Source organism: Patagioenas fasciata, chromosome 1 (assembly GCF_037038585.1).
Source record: "Patagioenas fasciata isolate bPatFas1 chromosome 1, bPatFas1.hap1, whole genome shotgun sequence".
Taxonomy (NCBI): Eukaryota; Metazoa; Chordata; class Aves; order Columbiformes; family Columbidae; genus Patagioenas; species Patagioenas fasciata.
In genome coordinates, this window is record NC_092520.1 from 177,834,875 (window position 1) to 177,851,002 (window position 16,128).

At 38.7% G+C, this 16,128-nt stretch overlaps 1 protein-coding gene across 1 annotated transcript; it reads left to right on the forward strand.

Moving 5' to 3' along the window:
• Nucleotides 1-12,202: 12,202 nt before the first annotated feature.
• On the forward strand, nucleotides 12,203-15,728 carry IFNG (interferon gamma). The gene is made up of 4 exons (XM_065854107.1): nucleotides 12,203-12,325; nucleotides 14,287-14,355; nucleotides 14,712-14,891; nucleotides 15,603-15,728. The coding sequence occupies exons 1-4, from the start codon at nucleotides 12,203-12,205 to the stop codon at nucleotides 15,726-15,728; spliced, it is 498 nt and encodes a 165-aa protein (XP_065710179.1).
• The last annotated feature ends 400 nt before the right edge of the window (nucleotides 15,729-16,128 follow it).

A 16,128-nucleotide genomic window follows, 5' to 3' on the forward strand; every position in this document is an offset into this window, starting at 1 on the left:
GTTTTCCTTCCTGTCTCTATCAGTCATCTTGACTTTGCTTCTGTGTTCTGCGTCAGCAACTCCCAAGATGAACTTGCTCACCTAATACATTGATCAATGCTTCTTAATGTCCACATCCATATTCAAAATTGAGATGAATTGTCTGATTAATTTTTGGGCTACAATGTATATGATCATCCAGTTCAGTCTTGATCTGTACTAACCTCACTTCTTTTCTTTTACTCCTCTTGTTTAAATGATGATGACATGATTTGCTGTATTTTTTACTTCCATTTTTTATGTGTATGGATTTGGTGTGAATTTGGGAAATTCTTTCTCATCCCTTTTTGACAACCAAGATACAATTATCACTGCTTGATCAGTGCTTCTTTCTGTCCCTCAGGGTCCTGCTATGTTCCTGCTATTCTTCAGGAGGTCGTTGAATTGGCTGCTCTCATCAGAATAGTATCACAGAAAAGCCCAGGTTAAATGGGAGACCTGGAAATACCTGGTCCAACCTTCTGCTGTAAGTGGGGTCTTGGGTTAAGTTACGTAGGGGTCTGTCAAATACAGTGATGAATACTTGAAGATAGGTTCCGTTACTTCTTTGGGCACCCTACTCTGATGTTTGATTTTTCTCATGCTGAAGATCCCCCTTAAGCAACATGAACCTATTGCACCTTGTTCTTTCACATTGCATGTGTGTGAAAAGAGTACCTTCGTCTTTTCTGTAGCTACCTTTGGGCGGTGGAAGACCGTGGTTAGACACCCCTGAAACTTTTGGCCTTGCGCCTGGACAAACAAAATTCCTTCAGTTTTTCTTCATTAGCAGAGGTCTCCAACACTCTAATCACATGGAGGCCATCAAACATACTTTCTCCCATTTTACAGTGTCTCTCTTGAACTGGAGGGACCAAAGCTGGGTGCACTACGCTGGGTGTGACCTAACAAATGTTGAGCTGAGTGGCAGAGAGAACATCCAGGGACCTACTGGCTGTAGTTTTGCTGATGCAGCTCAGGACACCGTTTGCCTTCAGCGCTGTAAAGGTGCATTCCACTTATGTTCAGCTGTCCATTGGCACTTCTATGTTCTCTTCAGCAGACCTGTAGTCCTGTTTCTCATATTTTTCCTCTTTATTTTTGAGGTAAATACCAAAGAATTTTACACGTTTGACTTGAAGAAACTCCAGTCTTGCTTCATGTTTACCTTTACCTTCAGATTGAGTGATTAGTTCCTCCAACTTCTCAAAATGTTTCTTTTTGAAATGATAGTATAATTGTTTAACTGAGAAGTTACGACTCACGTAACATCCAGTCTCATTCAGAGAATTAACATCTACTGTAAATATACATTTCCCAATAGTACTTACCTTCTCAGTCTTACTGCTTCTTACTGTATTTTATCTTTATCCAAATAGGGGTTTGGATAGTGGACACCTTATGTGACTCCAGAGGAATGTGTTTTACTGTGATATTTTACCCATTCCATTTTGTTTTCTCCAAGATATTTCTTCAGACATTTTGACTATTGGTTCCTACTGTGACAAACAATATTTCTTCATAACCCTTGCTTTAACTTCTGCTTTTCCTATTTTTTTTTTTTTTGTCTGTGCTCTAGATATGTCTGCTACTTCACTATTTCATTTCAATTATTTCTGTGGGATTTTTGGAATTACTCAAAGACCTACAGAATTCCGAAGCCTGTGAATATCAAGAAAGTTTAACTTTATGATTTGAGGTGACTAGAAAAACTATGTGAATTCACTCCATCTCCAGCTAATCAACACTTCACTATTGCTGACTCCTTGACATACAGTTCCTTCAAAGACTTCCTTGGAAGTAGAAGAGGAACTGAGGCATCCCAACACAGACTCTTTTGAGTGTAATTCTAGATGTAAAGTCAGAAATTATGGAGTTTTTAATAGGTTGCCATGTATGCCCAGATATGAGAAGATTCATGACTACTTTTAATTGCTTCTTCCACAAATATTTATTTCTGTACACCTATCTGTCTACTTGTGCCTGATTATTCTCATTTAGGTTCTAGTACAAGCAACATTTTAATTTCCTGCTTCCCCTTGCTTAGACCAATTATGGTGCTTAAACATTTCAAATAAGATATCAGAAATAGTTGCAAGACACCTTATGTCTTCATTAGTAAAAGGAGCAATGCTATAGGAGCAGATCTGTAAGTCAAAATAACTGACACTGAGGACCCAACTTCTACATTGCATTTTCAGTGTATTTATTTTGAATGACCTCTGGTTTGGTCCCATGGCCCAAACTCCTGTTAACAATTGGAGAACATCAAGTGAGTTTCTGAAAACATTTCCCAATTCTATTATATCTGAAATGAATCCAATTTTTGCAGGCTTCAAGAGTGCTCCCAAATGCAACCCAAAGTACAGTGAGTGGAGATGATTAGGAGACTAATTTTAAATTCCCATATGTAGAACAAATGACACACTAATGTAGAAGATTTCCCGGTTTACCTTATATGGGAGGGGGAAAAAAGAGTATTAGCTAATCTAAAATCTCTTTGGATACTTTTTAGCAACTATTAAACCGGAATTGCTGATTTTCCAAAAGAATAATCTCTTATGGAAAGGGCAAATGACGGAAAACAGAGTTGGTGTGCCTGAACTTTGAGCCCTTCCCAGTTGAAATTCAACCTGTGTATCTGCTTTTGCAAAGCTTCGTAAGAACAGCTGTACTTTGCCTGTGTACATGAAGGCAGAGCTAGTACACCACAGCTAAAGCCTGGTGTATCATAACTCCTCTGCTGCTGCTATCCATCCACACTTCCTTGATCAAAATAAAACAACCCTAGCTATGGTAGCACATACTACAGTTTGTCTTTCAATTTTTCTGCACAGGTACACACAGAATAGGCTGATGTGACAAACCAGAGGTTTGAAAAAGGATAAAGAGTCTAGAGCCTTGTACTCATTAATAAGAAACAGTAAGTTTTGTTTAAGTGACTCTTTTTTAAAGTAAGGGTCCTTTCATCACACTTTCTCATAGGTTTTGGAAGATTTTCACAATGGACATACAGACTTTCCTAGATATTAACTAACTCTTGGGTGACTGATGGAATTAATACACTTTCACAACAATCAGATAGCTGTGTTAGGAAAGCCAGTGCCCTCCTTATGATAATTAGCTCATATAGACACTTTAAAATATCGAACATGGTTGATGATTAGTAGAAAAATCTTTCAGTTTCTTAACTGTCAATATTAATGAAAGTGGCAGGGCCAAAATTAGCTGTCAGACTTTTGACTCTCACAAATTCGGATCAATTTGCTGATTTTGTTGAAAAGTTACTGACGAGGAAGCAACTGACAAACTAGAGAAACTGCGTAAGTTTCGTTTCCTTAGGAAAAAAGATGAGCAACACAATCTGCCCTGGTATTTTCATTTTAATTGCTTTAAAGTACACTACTTGAGATTGTATTTTGTTCTTCTCCAACATTTCCTTTTTTATTATCTTTTTAGAAACTTGCTTTATTTTAGTTTGGGGGCAGAGACTGATTAGCCTCTTCAAAAAAGCAACAGAAACGTAGTTCTCTCATTTCTTGGTCTTTTAAGTATTTATTACTAGCTAATTAAATCTTTGCATCACCCAGAGCTGACTAGAGGGTGTCCATTTAGAGCACTTCTTAGTGTTGGTCCAGTCCTTTGAAAGAAGAAGATATGTGACTTTAAAATAAAATGCATCTACACTCAAGCCACAGTAGCTCTTCTATAGGCAGCCTTATTTCCTGTGAAGGTAAAGAGGAAATGTACTTAGGGTGTGAAGCATTTCTTCTTTACTTAACTACTTAACTACTTATCTTGCATATTTCTCCTTTCACTTTAAACTCTGAGTCTAACTGGAAAGTCTTTGCAAGCAAATTGCTTTCAAGAAGTCCAGTTCTAAGTAAAATGTCATCTGTGGATGGACTGCTTGTGCGCCTGATTTTGTGGTGTGCTCATAAAACATTCTGGAGGCAGGACAAAACCAGGTAGGACCAAACCTGCATGCTGATTTGCTTTTTTTTTTTTCTGTGAGTAAAGATGACTGGATTGCTTAGTCACACAGTTATGAATGGCACTAAAGAGAATGACAGGCAAGGGGAATCCCCGCCAAACCATCTCCTGGATTATTTTAGAAGAAACGGTTGCATCACACACCAGATTTCTGCTAGGAAACCTCCTCTGGATGTTTCTAAACCATTATAACAAAAAAAAAAACCACTCTGTAGGCTGGTTTGAAATATTTCATGGATATTTTCTTGCTGATGCTTGAAATAAATCATTGAGTTAGTCTCCAACATATGCCCACACCTACGCACTTGTGCTTGGATGTACATACGTGATATTTTACTATTATAAATTGTGTAAGGAAAAACATGTGAAAATGATCAGATTTTTCTCCAATATGCTCACGTTTCAACTCAGAAAATTCAGTAAGAAATTAAAGCATTACAGGATTGCTTTCGCCAGTGTTTTCTTCCAAATTTAAATATGAGTATTAATTTCCAACAATAAATGTATCTGTATGACAAAGGTACTCAGACTGTGAAAAGAAACGCAATCGTACAATTAAAACTTGAATGACGCTTAAATTCCTTGTTAAAAGCTAGACCAAAAAACTCCAACAAAAATAAAAGCCCATGATGTAGAATATCAACTTAAGGAAAAGGAATGAATCATAAAACCCAATATGCAGAAGAAATTCGGTAAATAGGAAGGGAGGAAGATGAGTGAGGTTGGCTCACTGACAGGTTTGAAGTCTGAAAAGTACCATTTGGGTATAGTATTGAGAATATATGGAAAAGATTATGCTGATTGGAGAGCGATGATTTCCAATGTTATTAATCTGCAACAAATTTTCAGCAGAGTCCCTGCTGTTTCAGGAGGTTGCAAGCTGGCCTGTGATGAGGTCAATGGAGACCCCTGTGTGGCTTCACCTAGAACATACTGAAACAGACAGCTGATCCAAGACTAGCATCCTTTGATCTTATCTCTTTAAAAATAACACAGGCCTTTCGAAACGGCACTGTGAGGTAGTATCACAGATGCCTGGATGCAGAGGTTCAGATGGCTTTTTGGCTTCTTTGAAATGGGATCTGATCCTTTGAAAATGAAACTGAGTAGCAGACTCTGAAAATACCAGAGGTCTCTCTGTATGGAGAGTTAATTAATGTATAGAGGAACTGGGGAAAGACACCGTGAGCAAAACATGCAATGTTTTTTCTATCAACATACAGCAAAGGTAGACATATGCATATGTGTTCACAGGAGACAGCAGAAAGTCAGAACCACAGAACATGGTCAGGCCAAATTACAATGGAATTGTTTTCTTAATGAATAATTTCTCTTAAAGTAAATTAAAATGTTACCTTAAAACTAATGGAAATTTTTGTGGAAATGGTTATGAAAATACTAGTATGCTGGCCTTATGAGGAGAAGGGCTATTAGGGAAGAATTAGAAAACCTTGGAAGATCACTTTTGGGAGAACAATGTTAATAAAATAGAACTTTATTTTGTAGAAGACTTGACACCCACCAACGCATGATGTGCCTTACCTGAAGTCAGTGTGTTGTACTGATAGCCTTGGACTGATAACATTACCTGGTTAACATTAAAAATCAATAGAAATTTTTTTTTTTTTTTTTTTTTGGTTCTGTTAATACCTATAAAGTTGGGGTGGAAGTATTTCAGAAGTCTTTAGGAAGAACCTTGAAACAATTACGTTTACATTTTGATTTTTTCTCTTTGCATTATGCTTTTAGAAGTTCTTGTTTTCAATCTTTTCCCTGGAACCTTGATGATAAAAAGTGATTAGAAAAAAAATCCCAACCCCAAAACACTAAAATAAACCTCAGGAAATCACATAAGACAAGAAGCTGGGGCTTTAAAATGGAAACAAATACTGTAAGATTCATGATACAATGCTCAGAACTGTCAGTTCCTCCAAAGGATATTATGGTGATGAAAAAAGAAAATTTTCAAGAGTAAGTGTTTTATTCTTCTTGGAAGAATGAAGAAGAACTGGTGAAAATGAAAGGTTTTATGTGGAAAAACCCATAGACACTCTGTGGTTGTAGCACAGGAGTTATTTTATACAACGCCAGCCATACTTCGGGCTCCTGCTGTGCCAACACTTGTGCTACTTTTCCATTAATGTGGACTTAAACTAAAATTGAATAATATTTGGAATCTTCTTCTATTTTATGGGTAATAGACCTTGATCCAGAGTTGGGTATGTGAAAAGACTCCAAACTGTAGATGCAGAGTGAAAATGCACACCGTGTTTTTCCATTACTGTCTTCTACAATGCTATCATTGTTTTCCATACTTCCTTACAAGAAAAATAGCATTTTAGGATTATATCTCCCTTTCTCATGGTCATCTCCCACCGGTAACTTGTAGTTTCTTAATCATTCATACACACAGACTGTGTTTTTTGGAGAGCTGGAAAACCAGTTCATACCAACCTGAAAGATAGCACAAGAAACAAGGAGGACCCTTTGGTCTCCACCACATGTTGCTGTTCATGCACAATCAGCTATTAGAAAATGTATGTTACAGGCCCCTCTGTCAAGCCTCAGAATTCCTTATACACATCAGTTCAACAGTCTTTCAAGGTAAGAGAAGGCAGAGAGCATTATCCTCATTTTTATGAACAGGGACATGAACTGCTGCTAATGGGGACAGATGTTCTGAGAAAAGAGATCTGCTACCACCTCCAAACGCTCCAGAAAATTATTTTAATGTGAGTCATGAATATTCACATTATTCTTTTACTGGCCTGTCTAGACAAAACAGAGCTGATATCCATACCAAAAAGTCCTTGATAGCGTGTGAGAAAGGCTAGCCCAGAACATCTGCTCACAGCTATCCTTTTCTTCCTGGGCAAGGCAAAACCTTACAGGATGGATGAGTGCTCAGACCATGATGGGGCAGTTATTTCCTCTTATTAATTCAGAAAGTAATCATTAGTGTTTTATGGGGAAAGGTTTTCCTAGTATTTACACTTTTTTTGCCACCCCGCATGGGGTTACCAAATAGAAATTCTGAATGGAAATATACAACAGATGTCTTGTGTCAGTCAAGCTTACCATGATTTTAAAGATTTTGAACTTAATCACTCAGTGTTGTAGCCATCAGCTCATTATCTGTCTGGACATCTGTTTCTCTAGATGTCTAGCGCTACCAGGTGTTAGTTTTGTCTTCCTTCCCTTTCTTTGGAAGACTCAGCAACTAATGTGTGTGAGGAAATTTGAGACTGGAAAGAGGAATCTATAATATACATTTTCTCATTGCTGTTTGCATGCGAACAGAGAGAAGTACGTAATGAAGGCCAAAGGATCTTGGTTGTGTCGTATTTCAGATGTTACAAACTGGTTTTCTAGTTCTCTCAAACAACAGCATTTGCAAAAAGTGTTTGGAATGGGCAGGATAGAGTATTTTATTTAGAAAAATGTCAAAACAGTTCATTTTGAGAACGTTAGAACATCCCCCATCCCAAAAAAATTTTCTCATAAAACAAAGTAGCTGTTTCGTGCCGACATTATCCCTAATGATCATTGGAAAAATCCTCTCAATCATAGAGATCTTTTGGTCACAAGAAATAGACAGCTACATCCTCCAAGATGTGTAGCATTTATGAAAGATACCAATATCTGTAAGAGAGTGTTTTCTGTTTGACTGGTTAGGGATTTTTAAAACATTTGTTGTTTTTGTTGTTTGTTTATTTGTAAGGAAATATGTTAGTCTTACAGTGTGTTCCTAAGGGTCAGTTGCAAAGTCATGAAGTCTGATTATCAAGACATCTACTTTGCAGATAATCGTTACATGAATAACAATATTTAGTAATTACAGAGCACTGGTACAACGTCTATGCAAACTTTATCCACTTAAATCCCTTCACCCCTTCCCCCCAGCATTGCAAAGGAGGAACTGAAGGAAATATTTCTGCTGCTTTGCATGAAAGGGAGGCTAAGAGGTGAAGTGTGATTTAAGGTCAGAATGACAACTCAGAGAGGATTTTCCAACCCTGAGCTGCTTTCCTGGGGCAGTGGTGACAGAGGAAGCCACTCAGTTTTAGAGAAATGGAAGTCTGACAGAGATCTGCTGGGTTGGTAAGGGCAGTTCCTCACTAAGCGCTCACCCAGCACACTGAGAAGTACACATAAAACAAAAAATGAAAGGGAAAAATCTTTAGTCACTGGTCAGAATGAAATTTGATATGACTCAGCAAGGGCATCATTGGGTAATTGATGTAAGGTGTTGTACGAACAGATGGGTGTGAAACCTCTACTTTACATGTAGAGTCAGATCACTTCCAGGCAGCAAAATGAAAAAATGCCTTGGTTTCATTTCCCACTGTGTTTAGAACAGATGACAGTCCAGCTGTGACTATGGAACCATACAGAAGGACCACTCCAATTCTGTGCACCACAAGGCTTTTCAACGTTGTTCTGCCACCTCTTTCAGTTAGATTAGAAATAGTACTCAGGCAAAGAGCTGGTGTTAATGCTGAAAGTTTAGTCCCCCCAGCATGCATTCAATGGATATCTACTAAGGAACACAAATAAAAAATTGGATGCTCTTAGGCCCTTGTCTCTGTCTAGTAAAGAGCAGATATTTGCAGGATACCCCTTATGTTTGTAACATGTTGATGCTCAGAAAAGTCAGTGCAGAGGAGCCAACTGAACCTTAGGCTTCCTCACAACCTGACAGTTCACAGTTCTTGGGCAACAAGACATAGACTGGACAATGGTGATCTGTTTCATCACTTTGGGACAGAATGTGAAGTAGAACAGGACTGGGAGATGCACAGGACACCTGGGACTCAAGGATTCTCACATTTTGACCACCTTCTGTAGGCTGTTGCCCAGTTTCAAAATGATTTGGAGAGAGGTGATGGTCTGTGCCAATAGAAGAGAACGTTATTAGACAAGCATGTCAAGGTTAACATGGTACCATTCATTCAAATGTAAAGGATTTGGAAAAGGGATCCTATGTTTCAGTATTAGAACACATTTCTGTCCAACTGACAATTTACCTCAGAACATTCAACCTTTTGTTTGAGAATTTAAATGTGCACATGAGTAGAAGGACTGAATCTAGCCTCCATGGGCAGGAGAAAGTACCTGAAAGTCAGACCTGCACTCAGAAGACAGCATCACAGAGCCAGACATCATGGCTTTCTTCTTTGCTTTTTGTTTAATTTCTTACCTTGGTTTACCCTACAATACTTGCAATGCCACTGAGTGGACAAAGGACTAAAATGGGACTGGGGGACCCTGTTTATATTCCTAGGTTTGCCTTTCCTAGATGCTGAATGATCCCATTGCTCTGTGCTTATGTTCTCTTATCTGCAAAAATGGTTGCTTGACAGTGGCTTCCTCTGAAAGGTGAGGAGATCTAGTGGTAAAATTAGCCATATAAACCTCCAAAACTCTAACCAGTCTATCTACAAAAGGTGGGCTGTAAAAATGATTTCTTTCTGATATTTCATCCTCCTTTATTATTAAAAGTTTAGTAGTAATGGTAGACCAAAGGAAGGTCACCTGAAAGGCATAGCCTGCTGCGGATGAGACACAGCCTAACCCAGCACAGTCACTCTGGATGAACAGTTCTCTGCAGAGGAGGACAGTGTTACTGACGTGATCTTTCAGCTCCTGGAATTACATCTTCTCCCTGGCTGGATAATTACAGCAATTAGTTGTGTTCAGCCTTGTTGTGATTTGTCCTCAACATGTTAAGACAACTTAGCTAGTAAAGAATCTCTCCTGAACTCCTTACTTGCAGGTCTTCTTTGCACACTCACTAGTAATTCAACAGAAAAGCACTGCTCAAATTAGGACATACAATAGCAAAAATTGGGCTTGATGTCCGAGTCCCAATTCCAGTTGCATGTTTTTGACAGCATTAAGAGCACCATACCTAACAGGAATAATTTTGCTTCTGCCACCTAACCTCTCCCTTCAAACAGTTTGCCAAAGAATCGCTCCATAAGATTGTGGTGAGTTGATGTGCCTCAGCACATGTCTCTCACCTTGTAAAATATGCTTAGTTTTCCTGTATGTATGAAACTACATTTAGCTGTGCCACAACATGTCATTTGACTGTGCTTGTCTTGCAAAGCAATCCAGATGTTTCAACATTACCTAGAGGTTTGTTTAGTGTACTGACATTTGTGAGTTGGCTTTGAATTGTGAGTCCACTTGGTGAAACCACCATTTTTTCACCGTCCCTGGAGGTATTTAAAAGCCATGTACATGTGGCACTAAGTTTTAGCCGTGGACTTTATAGTATTAGGTTGGACTCAATGATCTTAAGGGTCTTCTCCAACGTAAATGATTCTATGACTCTATTATCCTAATTTCTAGAATAGAATCATAGAATCAGAATGATTTGGGTTAGAAGAGATCTTTGAAGACCATCCAGTCCAATCCTTTGCCATGGGCAGGCATGATAACTTTGTATTTTTGTACAGTGCTTTGAAACATCCTTGAATAGCATTATCACCTCACCTCCATCTCAACACTTCCAGCAACCAGGTTATTGCTCAACCAGTTTTATTTTCCTAAACAAAAACGAAGATGGGCATTGCATAGTGCTACTACCCCAAGCAGATTACTGCCCTAATTTCTATGCAGTACCGCACCCATTGTGAGATGTTTGCCATCTGTCTATGCTACTCTTCCCAGGGAGTTTTAGCATGCACCTTTTGGGCCTGGGATTTTCGGTGAAATTTGGTTCTTGTATCTGTAAAATGTCAATTCCCTGTTTGCAATGGTAGTACTAGGCTAAATCTGTTCCACAGATGGAGGTCCTCATTCAAGCTGCAGATGAAAATATCTGGTGGTGGTTTAAGTGGTCATTTGCTGAGATATAAGGTGCTGCTGGGGAAGGAGACAATTTCTTGCAAAGAGCACCCAAGGAGCCATCCGGGGCTGTGCTGAAGAGCTAAAATAATACCTGTTGGTGACAAGTCTCATTCTCATCTGTTTCTGATGAGCTATGGACATCCTCCATTGCAGCCTGTGTGAACTGAGCCCACAAGTGCCCTCTTCCTGATTCTCTCTCTTTTCTTTTTCCTTCTGGGCTCCTTCTTTTGTTCCCTTGTAGGCACCTGCCTACCCTACTTTCATATACTACAGTCTAAAATTATTCTGACTTTTTTCATAAGACTCTTCACATTAAGGTCTTTTGCCATGGTATCCACCAAAGCAGAGTTCAGTTCCTATTAAAAAAAAAAAAAAAACCAACAACAAAAACCTTTTCCCCAGATATCCTCAATACAGTTGTTTGAGAGGTCTGTATGCACTTGGAGAACATTCTGTTCATCTTCTTCAACTGGGCTTTTTTTCATTCGTGTATTTCTGTTTTCATATTCTACACACATAAGTTCAAATGAATGGGCTGGTGGGGAACTTCAATTATTGCCAAGCAGAAATGAATGTCTTGAGTACTAAATACTCTGCTCTTGAAGATAGTAGACAACCATAGAGGAATTTAATATGGTGCATCATTGCATCCGTGCTGGAACCTCATTTTCCATAAGTCTGTTTTGAATCTGGAGGGAAAGAATGAGAAAGTGGCAGAAATACACTTTAGACCATGGAAAGAATGCAAATAGTGTTTCAGAAAAGGACAACAGTAGGGAGAATGTTTAAATCTCTAAGTGACTCTGAAGAATGCCGTAGCAATCTCAGTGGTTACTTTAAAAGAATACCAGAAATGAGTTGGTTGTTATACTGACCCTTTAACCACACGATATGATTTTTTTTTCTTCAGATCGAGTGTAAGAATACACTTGAGCCACAACGCATACTCCTCAATCAGTACCATAATTTCCCCCTTTCCCCAACCACGTGTAAAAGAAACTTCAGAATCTGCCACGTAAATGTTACCCGTTGATGAACCACTGAAAATTTTCCAGGACCATGCTTTAAGAAAGATGCTTTCGAGGGATTCCCTTGATTAGCCGAAAACGAAGGGTTCTTATCTGACACTATCTTGTCTAAATATACACAGCCTATGATGACGAAATGAAAAATTTCAAGACCAGGTATAAATACCACTGACAGGCAGATGAAGTTCATTCGTCTACTTTCTTCTAATAGAAGATTTGACTATTAGAAGTTGAAGCTCACTGCTCTTAGAACTGACATCTCCCAGAACTTATCTGAGCATTTTAACTGAGCCATCACCAAGAAAATGACTTGCCAGACCTACAGCTTGTTTGTTCTGTCTGTTGTCATGATTTGTTTTGGACGTTTTGGAAACAGCTTAATTCTTGCTCACCTTGAAAATGATATAGACCAGCTAAAATCTGACTTTGTAAGTATGTTCTTCTACTGCATTTCTCTTCTCCTGCTTGTGCTTTAGGTATAGTCCAGGCTTAAGCACTGCTTGACATACTCAATGTGTACCAATAGAGGATAACCATGGAACAATATTTTTTGTTGTATCTTTTTTAAAAACAATAATATGGACAATTTATTTGGTTTTGCTAACCTCTTTCACTAACATGATTCAATTTTCCAATGGTCATATTTAATGCAGTAGTTTGCATTTATTTCAGGAGTGCTCTTCCTTTCAGAAGAGCTTCTCCTAGCTTCATTCAGCCTTTGATTACATGGAATGTTTTATAACAAGGAATCTTAATGCAATTTTTGATGAATGAATGTATTTTGATTCAATTCTATTCAGATGCAATTTACTGACACTTTTTTGGTTTTAGGTTAGTAACTTTAATGGGAGATTCAGTGTTAATTAGCAATATGAGCAAAACAGAGAAGAACTTTTGCTTTAGGAAATGCATCTGGTTCTTATTAGAAGTAGCAGTAGTGTGTTGTTGAAAGATGGTTCCTACTGCTCATTCTTTCACAGCCTCCAGTCACTTTGCTTCTGTATCTGTGACTGTGATCCAGCATGGGAATGTTATCCAGAATGGTGTTACTTCTTTTCAGACAGAATTCTGACAACTTGAAAAGTGTAATGTGAATTTACCTATCTTCATCTAGGAGGCATTAAAGGTCACAGTTAACATCAGCTGGGATTAGTCATAGAGATAACAGATCTACAATAGAGACACTTCTAATTAGCAGCTTTTTCTCACAATATATATATATTTTTTTCCTTAAATATATGAAAGCACCTGCAAGAGTCTGTTTCAGCTCTGATTTTGTCAGAATTTTGTGCATATGGAAGTCAAAATTTAGTAGTCAAAGAATCACCCTGAAGTATCACACAAAGAAGCCCAGCATGATACTTCATTGTTTGCAGATTGATAGGAAACTGGCTGTAAAATTGGCATTATATCTTAAATTTCTCATTAGCATAGATCTGAGAGATTCTCACTAGAATATATATGACTCTGTTGAGGAGATCCTGAGCCATGGTGAACTTCTTGCCCAGACATTAAAACTCTGATCCACAGCAGGTGCTCCCCACCTATCAGAACAACAGCAAAACAAGGTTTCGCAATGGGCTCAACACAGGCAACCAATCAGCCCACAAGGTTTCTGTCAGCCTGAAAGTTTTCCCTTTGCACTCACTGTATTTAAATTACTGAGTAGACAAAAAAGGAAATAGTGACTGTTGTACACAAAAAGAAAGGAAAAAAAAAAGACACACAGAAGAGGAAATGATTCAGTTTACTTTTCCTTGGTGGGAGAATTATATTGCTGTTTTTTCCCTAGAGTCTGCCACAATGTGTGGCTAACATCTGATAGTTAAACTCCATTCCTGTGAGCCTCTCAGTAGCTCACTAATCTTGTATATCCCCACACGATTGTGGGCTACTGGGCTATTCTCCAGTTATACAAACTGTAGTTTTATGGTTAAAAGTTATTTAGTTGTTGTTCCACATGAGATTTTACCAAGAATGGATAGATTTGAGGCCATAGACTACATATTGGTGGAGTTTGACTTACCAGAAAACGTGCCAAGATCAGTTCTGACAGTTTTCTAACCAGTTGCTGTGCTTATGAAGTTTAATTTTCAGCTGTCAATATCAAAACTTGCAAGGAGCATTTGGTAAAATATATGGTGCTTGTCTCTATTAAGACGAGTTACAGCAGGAGAAGACATTGAAAAGCAGACTAATGTCATTTCTGGTACTAGGCAGTCATCTAGTGAGATTTGGTGTTCAGAGAAGCGAAAGCATTGTAATAGTTACAGGGCTGTGGTGCAAAATCGTATCTCTCTGGTTTTTACTCCTCATTTGAATAAAGAATGCAAATTCGCCTTGTGATAAGTGTTGTTTGTATAACAAATATGTTTGTTCTTTGTTGCAGAACTCAAGTAATTCAGACGTAGCTGACGGCGGACCTATTTTTACAGGCAAACTGACGGACTGGACAGAGGTGAGTCAGAACCAGATATGACAAAGCATCTCAGACACTTTGCAAGGGACTTTTTGTACAAAGCATCTCCCAGGTCCAGTGTAACCAGCTGGGGTAGAACAAACATCAGCAGAGGCCACTTCAGTACCTTGGAAATTACAAAACAATGCCCATAAAAATGCTCCCCATAAGGAGCAAGGTACTTCATACCATACCACAAACCGATCCTGAGGTACAGCCAAGCCCAGGAGATGATTTGCAGCATCTTCTTTATCAAATAAGTTTCAAGTGGCAGTGAGAACCCCTGTGTGCTGCTTTTTAGCTTTCCTGCTGATGGGCACTTACAGACCTTTTTTTCTGACTGTATTTTTCAACAGAGAAATGAAAAGAGGATCATCCTGAGCCAGATTGTTTCCATGTACTTGGAAATGCTTGAAAAATCTGACAAGTCGAAGGCGCACGTCAGACACATATCTGAGGAACTTTATACTCTGAAAAACAGCCTTCCTGATGGCTTAAAGAAGCTGGAAGACCTCAAGTATCTGGCAAAGCTTCAGGTAAGGCTTTTCGTCTGCCTCCAAGACTCATGACACTGTATTTTCCAGTTGAGATTTGAGTGTGAATAAAGCCAATAATGCTTCAGTAACCCATTTGGTAAACCCCATGTGGCTCAGCTCATACTGGAAAACCTAATGTTTCCAGCTGCAGGTCTTGCTGTGGGTCTGCCATGTGGGGTGTCAGTGCGGAGGCTGCCCTCCCCAAGTCTTATCAGTCTGGCACAAAGGTGCTAGCAGTGCTGTCACATCGCCTGCCCACCAGATTTGCCACTGATACGGCCTTTTATGGTTTAAAAATTAAGTTGGAAAGCTGTGCCTGGCTACGTTTTTCCTCCAGGGGTTTTGGAGACACTTGGCTTATCAAGCAGGTGCAAAGGGCATGAACCACCAACCTCTGCAGAGGTCTGTAGCTCAATCCTGGTGGAGTTAGCTGCTTGTGGGTAACTCCTGTATCATTGTGATAAGTACAGAGTAGCTGCATTTCACAGAAGGTGACAGGTCTGTGGCATGTTACAAAGTAGCACAGAAAATGGAAAAAAAAAATCTGTGACAAAATGACTCTTTGTTGTAGAAATTAGGTAGCAGAGTAACTGGAAATGGCAGAAGTCCATCTGGTTTAGCCTAGTAGCCGTGTAGCCAGAAGGATGTGATCAGTAAATAATTATAGCTCTTGGCGTGACCTTCATTCTGTTTGTTTGTCACTTATAACAGATGAATGACTTGAAAACTCAACGCAAAGCTGTGCATGAGCTGTTCAGCGTCTTACAAAAACTGGTGGATACTCCAGCTTCTCTCAAAAGGAAAAGGAGCCAGTTTCAGAGGAGGTGCAAATGCTAATGACGTCATATGATCTTTTGTACTGAGTTGTGTGAATTTTGTTTTGATGCACATTTTTTATGTCAGTCTTTTTATTGAGGTTTTACACATTTATTTATTAATATATAAGTATTTTAAATAATTATTTATAAAGAAACACCAGTCAAAGTATTTATACTCCTACTACTATATAAGACATGACTTTGTTTTAAAATCATGTCTGTTAAATGTTTGTTGACCAAGAGAATACAGAATGAGGAAATGTTTACCCAGTTTCCATATGGAAATCTTGAAATGACATGATACAGTACCCAGCCTTCCGTCTGGTGCTGTCTTGAGAGAGGGATGTTTTACGATTAGTCTCATCATTCATCTATTTGGCATGGAGATGCAAGCACCAATATGGGGAAGTTTCTGTACT